Consider the following 14,402-nt stretch of genomic DNA (forward strand, 5'->3'; position numbering starts at 1 on the left):
GTTTTTGAATAAGATTTATGTATTGATAGTTTTTTTATTTCCTTTTTGCTGATGTTGATTTATCTGTAATTTGTTTTTCATTTTTCTTTTTGGAACAGGGATCCAACCCAAGGCTTTGGGAATGAGAGGCAAGCACTTTGCGGCTTTGCCATTGATCGCTTCCCAGGCCATTCATTCATTGTCAGCGTGGGAATTTGGGGCTGATTCTATGAATGAATCTACTATGAATATTAAAAAGAGACTGACCAATGGCATTAGTATGTGTCCGACCCAATCAGCATAACTTTGGACCAATAGCATTGGTACTTTTTTCAAGTCCTAATTAGCATAAGTTTGGACCAATAGCAGTGGTACTTCCTTCAAGTCCTAATTAGCATAAGTTTGGACCAATAGCATTGGACCAAGTGCTATATAAACCCCTTGGAGGCTGTTCTGCGAAGAGAAGCTGCCAGTCCATCCAGATTGCCTCGCCGGAGCCTCGCCGGAGCCTCCCCTGGCCGGAGCCTCGCCTCGCCTCGCCTCGCCTGGCCGGAGCCTCGCCTCGCCTCGCCTCGCCTGGCCGGAGCCTCGCCTCGCCTCGCCTGGCCGGAGCCTCGCCTGGCCGGAGCCTCGCCTGGCCGGAGCCTCGCCTGGCCGGAGCCTCGCCTGGCCGGAGCCTCGCCTGGCCGGAGCCTCGCCTCGCCGGAGCCTGGCCGGAGCCTGGCCGGAGCCTGGCCGGAGCCTGGCCGGAGCCTCGCCTCGCCTCTCCGGAGCCTCGCCTCGCCTCTCCGGAGCCTCGCCTCGCCTCTCCGGAGCCTCGCCTCGCCTCTCCGGAGCCTCGCCTCGCCTCTCCGGAGCCTCGCCTCGCCTCTCCGGAGCCTCTCCGGAGTCCCGAGGAAGTTCCAGCCTGCTTTGTTTCCCGGAGATGGTTCCTCGACTTTGTAGAGACTGCCGAAAGAAGAAGAAATGGTTGAGGATCTGCTGGGGTCTGCTGCAGCCCTGTGTGGAATGGCCCGCCATGAAGAGCTAGGACTTCTCTCTGCTGCCGAGGCCTCCCTGCCCCTCGCGGGCAGCGCCTACCTGCCAGCAGAAGCCATGGAGCTTCGTCTTCGAACTCCGGTTTCAAAGGTATTGTTATATTTTAGATAATTAGTCTAAATATTGAAATTTGTTAATTTTAATTTCCAATAGTGAAAATTATGAGATTTATAAAGAATAGAAAATTATTTCCCACAGTTCTGGAGGTAAGAAGCCAGAAAAAGTCTGTCCCAATAGTTGAGTCATCATTTGGCAGAAAAGTGGGAGAGAGTATACCCACTCTTAAAAGCCCTTTTACTTTCCATTCATTTGATGTTGATTTGAGTGTTATTAAATATGATTTTATTAATTTTCACTTATTGGTTGTTTAAATTATAAAATCCGTTTTAAAGATTTTTTTAAGTTGTTAATGGACTGTTTATTTTGTTTATATGCGGTACTGAGAATTAAACCCGGTTCCTCACACATACTAGGCAAGTGCTCTACCACTGAGCCACAACCCTGGCGTTTTTTTTGGTGTTAAGTTTTGTGAGTTCTGCATATATCCTAGGGATTAATGCTCTGAGGTGCATGTGGGGAAGATTCTCCCATTCTGTAGGCTCTCTTTTCACATTATTGATTGTGTCCTTTGCTGAGAATATACTTTTTAGTTTGAATCTATCCTGTTTATTAATTATTGAATTTACTTCTTGGAATATAGGAGTCTCCTTAAGGAAGTCAGGTCTTAGGCTGTCATAGTCAAGATGTGGGCCTACCTTTCCTTCTATTAGGCACAGGTAGTCTGTTCTAGTGCCTAAATTTTGATTCATTTTCAATTGAGTTTTGTCAAGAGTGAGAGAGAGGGCTTTACTTTCTGTTTTGTTTTATGTGGCTTTACAATTTTCCCTGCACCACTTGTTGAATAGACTTTTTAAATTTAATGTATGTTTTTGGTGCCTTTGTCTAGTATGATATAACGGTATTTTGTGAGTTTGTCTCTGTGTCTTCTGTTCTGTACCGTTCATTGGTCTCTCTGTTGTTTTGGTGCCAATGCAATGCTGTTTTTTGTTACCGTGGCTCTGTAGTACAGTTTAAGCTATACTATTATGGTGTGTCTTACTTCACTCTTCTTGCTAAGTATTGCTTTGGCTATTCTGAATCTTATTTTTCCACATGAATTTCATGGTTGCTTTTTCTAGTTCTGTGAAGAATTGTCTTTGGGATTTTAATATGAATTCCATTAAAATTTATCCCCAAGCACAAATTAGTTAAAACTGAAAAAGAATCCCAGTTCACTATGGACCTGACAGCTATCTGGTCACTGGTGTCTGTTGAGCCAGCTACTATCTCCTGCACACTGGGTGGTGGCTAAGCTGAGGTTACTTGTTGCATTTCGGTGTTAATGGTGTCTTAGAGTTGAGTCTACTCTGCATGTTGGTGCTGACTTCTAGATTCAGGCACACTTTTGCCACCACACAACCTGGGATACTTTTCTGGTTTTTTTAAACTTAAATGTGTCTGAAAATTTCTTTGGGTCCTTTAACCACTTTGCTTGATCAACGTCTGTGTGCTAGGCACTACACTAGGTGTGGAGTACAGAGTGAATAGGCCAAGTCCTTGCCATGGCACTCAATGAAGTTTGTAGGATAATCATAGCATCTATATCTACCTCAATGTTACTGTGAAACTTAGAAGACGGTATGTCTGTTAATAACTGCAGTGCTGAGGACTGTAATATTGTTGAGGAAATTCACAGACGATTTCATCAGGCACCACCTTGTTTTTGTCTGGGAAGTCAGAGCAATATAAAGTTGTTACTTTTTCTGTAATAAAAACAGACATTGTTTTATTAGTTACACATGACAGTACAATTCTCTGGACAATTCGTACATTTGAATCAAATGGGGTATAATTTCTCATTTTTCTGATTGTACAGGTTGCAGACTCACATTGGTCATACACTCACCTATATATACATACAGCAATAATGTCTATTTTATTCTGCTGCCCTTCCTATCCCCCCTTCCCCCCTCCCCTGAAATCTCTCTACCCCATCTAATGTGATATACTTCCTTTTTTTTTTTCTCCTCGCAACATCATACATGTATTCTGTATAATGATGAGGGTCTCCTTCCATCTTCCGTGCAATTCCCCTTCTCCCTCTTTTTCCCTTCCACCTCTCTTTCCTATTTAGTGGTAACCTTCTTCTCAATGCTCTTCCTCCCTATCCCATTTTGAGTCACATCCCTTATATCAGAGAAGACATTCGGCATTTGTTTTTTAGGGATTGGCTAACTTCACTTAGCATAATCTGCTCTAATGTCAACTATTTCCCTGTAAATGCCATGATATTGTTATTTTTAGTGCTGAGTAATATTCCATTGTGTATAAATGCCACATTTTTTTATCCATTCATCTATTGAAGGGCATCTAGTTTGGTTCCACAGTCTAGCTACTGTGAATTGTGCTGCTATAAACATTGTGGCTGTGTCCCTGTAGTATTCTCTTTTTAGGTCTTTTGGCTATAGTCCGAGAAGGGGAATAGCTTGGTCAAATGGTGTTTCCATTCCCAGATTTCCAAGGAATCTCCATACTGCTTTCCAAATTGGCTGCACCAATTTGCAGTTCCACCAGCAATGCATGAGTGTACCTTTTTTCCCACATCCTCCCCAGCACTTATTGTTGCTTGACTTCATAATGGCTGTTATTCTTATTGAAATGAGATGGTATCTTAGAGTAGTTTTGATTTGCATTTTTCTATTTGCTAGAGATGGTGAGCATTTTTCATGTATTTGTTGATTGATTGTATATCCTCTTCTCAGAAGTATCTTTTCAGGTCCTTGGCCCATTTGTTGATTGGTTAATTTAATTTTTGTTGTTGTTTTAAATGTTTGAGTTCTTCCTATACTCTAGAGATTAGAGCTCTATCTGATGTGAGGGGTAAAAATTTGTTTCCAGGATGTAGGCTCCCTATTCTCCTCACATATTATTTCTCTTGCTGAGAAAAAAAACTTTTTAGGTTGAATTCATCCCATTTTTTGATTCTTGTGCTTTAGGTGTCTTATTAAGGAATTTGGGGCCTGCCCCCACATGAGAAAAACAGACATTTAACACAGTTTATATCTGAAACCTGTGAATTTCAGGGATCCCTGTGAGTTGCCTGTCTCCAGGTCAGACACACAGTTCTGTGCTTACTCAGTACAGGCTTGGAGACCCTTGAAGCTTCTCCTATAACCATGAGAGCCAGTGCTTCATAGTCGGTGGCAAATTCCGAGTCTCCAGCTCACATAGATGACATATCCCTATGGTGCTGACTTCCCCCCAATCAGTTCATCTCCTGCCTTCACATACTCACTGGCTGCCATTTAGCTGGAAGGCCCTGTTCCATGATGGGAATATTCTAGACTTTGCCTTAATTGTTCAGAGCTCTTGGAGAGGGGCCTGGCCTTTCCTAATCCCCAGAACAGTGTGTCCTCTTCATGGTCCTGTTATTACTGGCTGTGAGTGTGCTTTTTGCAGATGGTGGTGTACTGCAAGCTCATACCAGATTCATTTTGTGTCCTCTTCCTTATAGCACTTAGCAAGGTGCTGAGAGTTGGTCTGAAAAATGACCCAAAACTTCATGACCATATGGTTAGGAAAACCTAGGGGTTGGAGGCAATGATAGTCTGGAGAGAAACCAATTCCTCCTAGGGAAACACATGCACAATCAAACTTCATTTTAGTAAAACAACATCCTGCACACTAAAACCAAGTAATTCTGGATGGATTTCGGAGAGTTAAAAAAATGAAGGGAAAACAGAAGTAGAACATAAAATTGAATAGTTTTTCAATTTCTGCTTGGGATCCGGTTGTCACTGTCAGATCACACTGTGCTCTAGCTGGGGATCATGAATATATCACATGAAGTGAGAGATGTAGAAACACATATTCAGTTATTTGTCTTGTTGCGACACAGCACATTTCCTTAGTCTTTTATGAGGGAAAAATTACACATTTCCTTTAAATATTGCTCCTAATGAATGCTATGCTAAGGCTGTTCTGCCTCAGCCAATAAAGACCTGGGCTTTGTTCAGAGGGTCCCAGATTTTTAGAAAAAGGCTAAGCAGCAGAGAGAGAGACACATATCAAATCAGTTGTCAGAACAGGACTCCACCATGACTGTAAATATTGAGCAATCACTTCTGGTTCTGTGATTTAGTATCTGTGCTGCCTCTGCATCTGGTGGTCTCTAACTGATAAGCTGGCTTTTGACATTGGCCTGCATGAGGACACCACAGGTGAAGACTTGGGGATGGTGGAGAGCCTGGCTGGGGTTGGGTTGGACCATTGTGTGAGATGCCATGGAAGATGCATTAGACCAATACCTGGTGGGTAGAATCAGGAAAAAGTGCTTTCTTCTTGACATTGATAGAGGGAAGGAAGTCTGAATTTTTCCTAATGGCAATCCCCAGGTAATTAGTTGGATATTCAAACTAGGTTTCAAACTCTACTCTTTCATGAGTTTGGAGGGGAAAACTAGTACTTACTATTTAGCTTACTGGGTGTTAACTATCATAGTGTGCACTGGTTAGTTTATAAAATATCACTGCATATCTCTCATTTTAATCAGATTTTAAGTTTACACATGTAAAGTCCTCAATGTCAACATACAAACAAAATAGAGAATGAGAACCTCCTTCATTTCTCTGACCATAGGCCATTGTGCTGAATTTAATATCTGTTAAGGAGATACGCATTTCCATATTTTTGAAACAAATATAGGTATATATTAACATACTTATACTTTTGGAAAGTCAAAATAAGAGAACTCTTCTCAGTTCTCTGAGGATTTAGACTTAATTGATAAACTCAGAACCACATTTAAATAAATAAATAAAATTAAGGCTCATTGGCAAATAAATAAATAAATGAAAACCAATAGCATACATTTTCTGGAATGCTATTGCACAGTAAAGTGGTGAGTATTGATAACATTTAGATATGGTATATTTCAACAAGGTGGAAGAAAAGATCCCACATGTTTTCACCATATAAAAAGGGGAAATGTTTAAGGAGGTGGGTGTCTAACCTGATATAAACATTGTACCTTATTTGGTGTATCAAATCATCACATGGTACTCTATAAATACATAGAATTTTTACATTTTATATATCAGCGACAAATTTAAAATATTTTCCATATTCTCTGAAGTTTTGTAAACAAAACATGATTAAAAAGTTATTTATTAATAAATAACTTCTGAGAATCCTAGGCACTCTCATTTCATTTTCCATAGGCTCAGTAATACTTCTGTATTTTCTCTAGGCTTTTGGTATTCTCATCTAATATATTTTGGCACACTGTTAAATGAAATTAAAGTGAAGGTTGCTCTTCAGCAGACATATAAGATAGGTTCTGGAGATTGTGTTCCTATGATAAGATGTTAAGATGATACAGTAAGTCCCTTCCCCTGCATCAGATCCCTTGTGATACTCTGCACCCCCATAGATCTACTTTTACTGAATTACTGGATTATTTATTGTATTTGTTGTCTGCTTCTCTTCATCAGAATGGCACCCACAAGGCAGGTGACTATTTTTCTTGTTTATTGATGTATCATAAGCTACTGTGAAACAGTGGTTGGCAAATAAATAGTGGTTACAGTATAAATGGTTGTGTGAGTGAATGCAAAACTAACTACAACTCTAAAATGTGGATCTGGTGAATAAAGATAAGGAATTCTGCCAGGTGACCTGCAAGTAAGAGAGATTGTGTAAGGAAAGCGTCATGAAGCACAGGCTACATATTGATGCTAAGGATGCTTCAGAAATATTATTGGATTAGTCTTCATTGACTCATGCAAAATTAACTTTAACAGGAGATTTTCTACCTCAGGGGCAAGTCTTTTGGGATAAAGGTCAAGGCAAGGTGTATATCCCTATCTGAGCTACTCTTTTCTTTGGCTCTGAATGTAGATTTAAATGCAGAAGTACATGGAAAAGTAAATCCCCTTTTCTTAACAAATAAGATAACTGGGAATCAGCAGTTTCTTAAAGCAAACTTTTTCACTTTCCCCCTTTTCCCAAAGCAGCAGATTTCTGGTCTCACCAATCAACTAACCATGTGAGTTGGGGGAGGAGGCATCTGCATTTGTCACTGGGATCAGTTCCCTCACTCCCAGGGCAGGTGGCTACAGACTCCCCAGTCCCCACCCTGTAACAACTGAAGCTTCAGACAGCCTTCCTTCCAAGAGCACCTTCCCAGTGGGTGATCTGGTGACACAGGGGAACCAGGACTCTTCTGGGGTCTAGACTGACAGTTTCCCTGGACCAGGTAAATGCTGCCTGCTGGGCCCTGGCCAGGCATCCTCAGCTAATGGGATAACAGAAACAAAGTTACAGTCCCCTGTCAGGGACAAGAATGAAGGCCAGGGGAACTGGGGCTGTTATTGCTGCAAAGCAGATTTCTCTGACATCTCCCTGCATTTTGCTGTTTTTCCCCAGTGGTGACCAATAACATCCTAGGCTGAAAGAGTTTTGTATTGTCTGGTTGTGCAACAAAGGAAGGAGAAACAGAAGCCTGACCTTGTGTCTCCTATTTATTTCTTCAAAAAAAATTCTCTTGTTCTGCAAGGGATAGAATCCAGGGCCTCACATATGCCAGGCAAGTACTGTGCCCCTGAGCTCCACCCCGCTGCCATCTTATCTTTTTTTATGCTCCATTCAGTAGTCAGCAGCTGTGCTGGTTCTTACTTCCAGTGCATCCAGAACCTGGCCTCCACTCTATGCCTCCATTGCTCTGGCCTCCCTGGTCAAGCTGTGGCCTCTCCTGGTGCCTGGGATGACCCCAGTGGGCTCTTGGCTTCTCCACCTCTAGATTTCTATCTGTAGGAAAAGACCAGTGGAGGCTATACTTCCAATCCTTTCCTTTTTAAATGAAGCACTGCCACTACTAAAGTTTGAATCTGGAATGATCCCTACAGGCCCAGGTGAGAAAGCTTTGATCACAGCCACAGGTGCTATTGGGAGGAAGTGGGATCTTTAAGGGGGAGGCTAGTGGGGAGCTTCCTGTTAAGGGCCTCCTTTCATGGGACTGAGGAATCCTGGTCTCTTAATTTCCCACTCTCTGCTTCCCAGCCACCATTAAGTGAGTCACTTGCCAGCATGCACTGCCAGGTAGATATGTGGTTTCACCCCAGGTCCAAGAACAACAGGGCAACCAACCACGGAGTGAAGCCTGCAAAAGTCAGCCAGAACATACCTGTGTCTTTTAAAGCTGATTACCTCATATATTTGTCACAGTAATGGAAGGCAATGAAAGTACAAAGCAGGGGAGGGGACCACAGAGAAAAAAAGTGTAACTTAGTGAAAAATTATGTGGAACACCCTAGAACCAAGTCAACAACAGCACCTTGTCAGCATCCCACATGGCTGCATCCTAGACCTAGTCCCTCCTTCCTCCGGAAGTAACCAGCACCAGGGCACACAAGCTCAAGGGCTAAGACAGACACCCCATACACCACTTGGTATGTCTTTGTGCAGTTCTTGGTTTGCAGGTTCTCCGCCCTGTGTGTCTTTTCCTTGGTCTCTTTGTTATAGTGGCAGGCCCTGGGATCCATGGACGTCCTCACATCTGGATTTTGCTAATTCATATTTAGAATATTGCACACATCTTTCTTTCTCTTTCTTCCATATCTCTTGCAAAATGGCAGCTGGATGTAGAGACCTGTTCAGAGTAATCTGTGATGCTGAAAAAAGTTCTGAATTTTAAAGTAGATATTGGGACCTGAGGCAAATAACATTAAAAACAAGATCATGATGCTAATGTCCACCAATTGAAGCTCACCAGGCTGTCACCTGTGGTCAGAGTCAGTTTACCTAGATTTCTGGTGGCTCCACAGCCACACAGAAGCATTTCAGAAAGAAACATGGAGCAGTGACCCTTAGAAGATTCTGTCTTTTATTCAATGACTCCACGATGTGAGTCAGGACAGGGGCAAGAAGTGAGGCAGCTTGGTGATTGAGCATCTTCAATCACTTTTGTACTTTTGTCTCAGGGGTGGGAAGATTACTGGAGAGTCACAGTCCATGTTGGTAAAGAGGTTGCTCGCTAAATGGCCATTTCCCCTTGTTCTGGGCAAACCTGGGGTAGGTAATGCCTGGTAAGAAAAAGGTTGGCTCCGTAATTTCTGTTGCCTCAGAGTCAGTTTTTGATATGACCACCATGTGGTCCTGCCTGAGGTTTTTGTTCTATTAGGAGTGCTTTTGTTGACTTGTGGAGATCATGGACGAGCCACCTATTATCAGGAAGGCCATTTCCCTTTCTCAGTTCCTTTCAGGGTTTAGATGAAAACAGCACTGACTTCTACCCATATAAAAGAGAAATTGATCCAAATTTCCAGGTTTTCTTGTGTCTCTAGTCAATTTACACATTAGTATAGATTTTTTTTTTGACAAAGGCCCTTGTTCCCATGTAAACAAGTGCTCCACACATTACCCCAAGGCTGTGCTAAATACCACCATATATCCAAAGTAAAATGATGTTTGAAGTAAGCCATACATCTTTGTTTCAAAAAAAAATATTAGTAAAACGAATACGTGTAAACAGGGATTGAAGTTGATTCAGCAGAGAGAAAACTTGTCCACTGCCACCTATAATCCCATTTAGCAAGAAGTATGTGCACACAATATCACATAGATGGTAACAATGCAAAGGATGGCCAGAACCAGCATTATGAAGTCATAGACATAATAGATGTGAAAATGAAATACATTTCAATAAAGATAGAGCCAAAAGGTAAAATACTTCCCAGGCAAACAATAACTGCAGGCTACATAAAATATTTTTTCTCCAGTATAGGACAAGGCACAGCATTGGCACAACAAAGGAAGTTGGGCTGACCTAACAAATTTCAGCCAAGTATTATACCAATAAGATTTAGATTTTTGTTCCAAAAGGAATGGCTCTTGAAGCATGGTAACAAATAAATATAAAATTGAAGAAGGCCTGCAGCACACTGAAGCTGGGATAAGGAATGCCCCAGTGAACATCTGTTTTACCCATCTCCTTTCTCCTTGTCTAGCATACAGACTTCTTCCAAAATAATCATTCATTGGTGATGTAGCAGCATAGAAAAATATATAAATCTTCTATCATTGCAATAATAATAACAATGAGAAACACAGGAAATATCTGAAATCCAGAACCAAGTAGAGAGGAAAATATTAGCTGGTGTCTTGATGATCTAAATACATCTCCATGCACCTGTTTCTATCCATATCCATCTCCTAAGTCTATCCATGTCAGCCATTTCTTCATTACTGAACCAGACATAATCTTTCCTTAAGTTCTCATTAAAATCATTGAAACTAAGCCTATCAAGAAGATCACCATCCTGAAGGAGTTGAAAATTAAAAACCAATGAATCCCCTGTTGAAAAAAGGATGGATCACAAGATATTTGTGCAATCGTTCTTCAAATTTTACATCTGAATTTTTCCATTTTACCAAATATGACATCTGTATTTTGGTATTGGGAACAGTTTCACATTTCCTCCAACAATTAAATTTCCATTAAAATCTATTTCAAGCTTTTTGTAGGTCCAAAGATAACAAACTTGTACATTTTCATCTGCTTCACCAATAATACCCCATATTGCTAAATCAACTATGTGCATCTGGTACCAGTAGTGAATTTTGATAGCATAAACAAAGGCATCTCTTTTCTTTATCAAAATCAATTTCACAGTAACTGGCTGGCATCACATCATCTTTAAATTTAATATCTAGACCACTAAATTCCATTTCAACTCCTTGAAATGTTTCTCCTAGAGCTTCATGGTAATGACTGTTACTTTTTTTGACCCCACACAGATTAGAAGTGAAAAGTACTTATATGTTTCGAGGCAATTTTGGAAGGGTCCAGCAGTTTTCATCCATAAGACAACTTCTTCTGTATCTTGAAACTGACTTTCCTGCCTTGCTCCAGTTCACCATTCTGAAAACCATCCAGTCCTAAGTGAAAGCCACTCCTAGAATTCTTAACATCCAATCTTGAATGTGAAAATGCAATTAAACCACCGATCAACTTTAGACCAAATGCAAGAGATTGTTTTGGGGCCAGGCCTTCCACTGGGAAACTGGAGACTTTAAGGTCAGAAGTGGCCTAAAAGACTACCATATGGAGCCTCTGCTGGGAACATGTGTTGATGCTCCTCTGCCTGGGCCCTGGGCAGCAGCAGCAGCAGTGCAGCAGAAGCTGACAGGCCAGGAGCGCCCTGCAGAGGCCTCATCCTGAGCGCTCATGCCTGACTGGCCCATCAATTGCTCTGCCTTTGGTGTTTGTGCGGCAGTGATTCGCATCCACAGGACACTGGCAGACTCAAGGCCTGGGCCCAGCTGCTCTGCTGATGCCCCTGCCTTAACAGCTCCTGTGCCGCCCTCCTGATCCTGCCAGCCTCTTTCTCTGACTCAGCCACAACAGCATTGTGCAGATTTAAGTGAGTTTTTGAAAAATGCTTATCCCACCCCCAAAAGATAAAAAATTCATAGGGACAAGGATATCACTTGTTCTCAATTTGAATCTCCCACACACCAGGCATAGAGCTTGCCAAAGGTGACTATATTTTTTGAAAGAATATATAAATAAATTTCTTTCAAATAGGTGAAATAAAAAGTAAATGAAGAAGTAATGAGTTGAGTGGAGTCAAGGAAGTAATTTTAAGAATGCTGTAGAGGGAGGGGTTGACAAAAGACTGAAGACTGGACCATGCGCCCTGATTGACAGACTGTTGGATCCTAGTGCCCCACAGTGCCCAGGAGCTGATCAAGGATAGGAAGCATTCATCACAAGACCTGATGGGGAGTCTTTCCCTGATTGTGTAGTTGGCTGCGATCTATTAGCTTACTTTGGATTCTAGTTCCATACTGTGTATATAGTAATTGTGTGACAAGCCAGAGACCATCTGTCACACAATTACTATATGTGCAAAGACTGGTTTTCAGACTGGATGGTTTTCAGTATGTGCAAAGCATGTGAGCATTAAATAAAGGCTGTTTTCATTTCTTCAGCTCCCTGTGCAGTTCTTTAGCATAATAGAAGATAGATAAGGAAAGCAGACAAACAGACATTTTAAAGCAGATTTTCAGAGTGGTCATCAATATATCATTATTGTAATTCTTCAAAGTTCTTGGTATTTTTTAATTGTATATCCATCAGGAACAAATCTAAGCTTATTTGTCTAAGGTAAGGAATTAAGGAATTTGTTTTTGCCTCTTATTTACTAAACTTTTTTAAAAGTCCAAGTTTTTAGAAAACATTTATTCACATGTCAGGCTTGATGTTGGGGTTACTAAGATAAAAAAAATTGATTTTTATCCCCAGGAAGTTCATTGTACATGGGAAATAGAGATGCACAAACCATGCATTTCTTTACACTGTGATAAGTAATATAATAGAGGTATTCACACAACATATAAAATTGCAAACAAAGGCTAGAGGCATTTTATTTAGCTTCAAAATTGACTTTGGCAAAGGAGATTTTGTAAGGCAACTGTAAGAGTTTCTTTGTTTGAAGGAAAAGAAAATAGGAATCAGAGGGTGTGTGTGTGTGTGTGTGTGTGTGTGTGTTGCAGTATCTTCATGGGGGGTATAATTGGTATTTCAAGTGTGTTCAAAGCATGTGAAAAGTCATTAAGATTTCATATAGCAGTTTCTCACTTTTCATTCTATATAGCATTTCTGTTTAGTAATCATTGATGAGATGCTGTGGCAGACAAACCGGGGCCATAATGACTCTTTATTCTAAGGATAACGTGAACCCACTGGATTTTATTCAGAATTGCTTCTTAGCTTTTCTTTTTCCTTTCCTCTTTCTTTCTTTACACCACATACTCTTGTTCAATATTCACAAAAAGAATATGGCCTCCTTTAAAAGATTTTGACAATTCTAAATAAACATTATAAAACAATTATGATTTTGTCGATAATATTTTCCCAGTTACTCTATGGTGAATGATTTATTTAATTAAAGATGTCACCCTCCTTTTACCATACCCCCCCAACTCTTAGATGAAATTGTTATATGATTTCTTTGCAGTCACTGTGTTGAAAATAAAAGATTTAGGATCAGTGTGGTTAGTGGATAGATAATTTTCAGAATGAACTTAGGGGATCTGTTAGGAGTTTACTGTGTACTTCACGTAAAAATGATAAATGCCTGAATTGAAATAGTAGTGGTAAGAGCAGAGAGAGCAGGGTTGGTATGGGAGATACTTAAAGAGGTTGGATCAATAGGACTGGGTCAAAGTTTGAATGTGGGTTGGAAAAGATAGAAATGTTCAAGTTGACTGCCCAGGTTCTGACTCAGCCTTTTGGGTAGAAGGTGACCATATTACAGTGTGTTGAAGGGTTAGGTTCAGAAATAAGATAGGAAAAATTCTGAGTGTACCTGGGAATCTATTGATTTAGAGATGGATAATGTATAAAGTATATGGACATATTGACTGTAGCTCAAGAGAGAGATCTGATAGGCAAACAAAGATTTGAAGCTCATTGCTGAACAGACAGTAGTTGAAGTTATAGGATTGACTAAAATGTTCCAGGACAAAGTTAACTGGGATCATAAGAAGAAAATCCCATATTTACAGGGAGGAGGAAAAATAAAACCTGAAGGATACTAAACAGAATATCAGTGTAGTAGGAATTAAAGAAAATTATCAGAATCTTGGGAGATGATAGAGAAAATAATTTTAAGATTTTAAGATTATTCAAGAAGAAGGAGTCAATGTTAAAAGTGATTAAGAAGTCAAGGGGGTTAACCTCTACAATTGTCCATTTAATTTTGATGTTAAAAAAGCATAATGGCCATCATGAGGTGGCATTTTAATTTTTTTCTTTTAAAAAAGTGATTTCATTTAGAAAGAGAAAACAGAACGAAACCAAAAGTATACTGATCACAAAAACATCTACTTAATTTTCTAAATGTTACAAAACCAATTGATCATTTTTATGAAAAGGAAGAGAAATGGGTGTATTTTATTTGCCACTTCCATATCATTATTTCAGTAAATTGTTGATTTTAGTAAATCCATATTACTAAAAATGACAAAACTGCCTTCTCAAATCTTTTTTTTCAGGACATTAGCTGTATTTTCTTTATTATGTTAAGGTATAATTCAGAATGTTATTTTCTAACATATTATTAACAATTCTAGATTCATGTCACAGGGGTTATAGTTTGAAATTTTTCATCAAACTATTAATTCATTTTAAAGCAACAGCAACCAAACCTTGTAGCATCTCTTACGTGATTCACCAAATTAATCAGCAATTAAAAACATCAAGGAAAATGTATTCCCAGAGTGAGAATCTGCTCTTTGATTCAGGTCTTCAAGTTTAACTTCTAAGTATGGGAGACAACATA

The 14,402-nt window shown here is 40.1% G+C and overlaps 1 protein-coding gene and 1 pseudogene across 5 annotated transcripts in view; one reads left to right on the forward strand and one right to left on the reverse strand.

Moving 5' to 3' along the window:
- The first annotated feature begins 516 nt into the window (after positions 1–516).
- LOC144374595 (uncharacterized) overlaps positions 517–14,402 on the forward strand; it is a 113,233-nt gene continuing 99,347 nt past the window's right edge. For 2 of the 5 annotated variants that reach the window (XR_013433957.1, XM_078037368.1), the window contains exon 1: positions 517–1,107. Coding sequence is in view for 3 of the 5 variants with exons in the window: in XM_078037368.1 (XP_077893494.1) it covers positions 946–1,107 (162 nt within the window). In the remaining 2 variants the exon portion in view is untranslated. The remainder of the gene's footprint in view (positions 1,108–14,402) is intronic. The other 3 variants (XM_078037367.1, XR_013433956.1, XM_078037366.1) reach the window with 3 other exon arrangements.
- On the reverse strand, positions 9,395–11,270 carry LOC144374600 (transmembrane 9 superfamily member 3-like; annotated as a pseudogene).

The sequence above is a fragment of the Ictidomys tridecemlineatus genome, unplaced genomic scaffold, assembly GCF_052094955.1.
Source record: "Ictidomys tridecemlineatus isolate mIctTri1 unplaced genomic scaffold, mIctTri1.hap1 Scaffold_77, whole genome shotgun sequence".
In the NCBI taxonomy this organism is placed as follows: Eukaryota; Metazoa; Chordata; class Mammalia; order Rodentia; family Sciuridae; genus Ictidomys; species Ictidomys tridecemlineatus.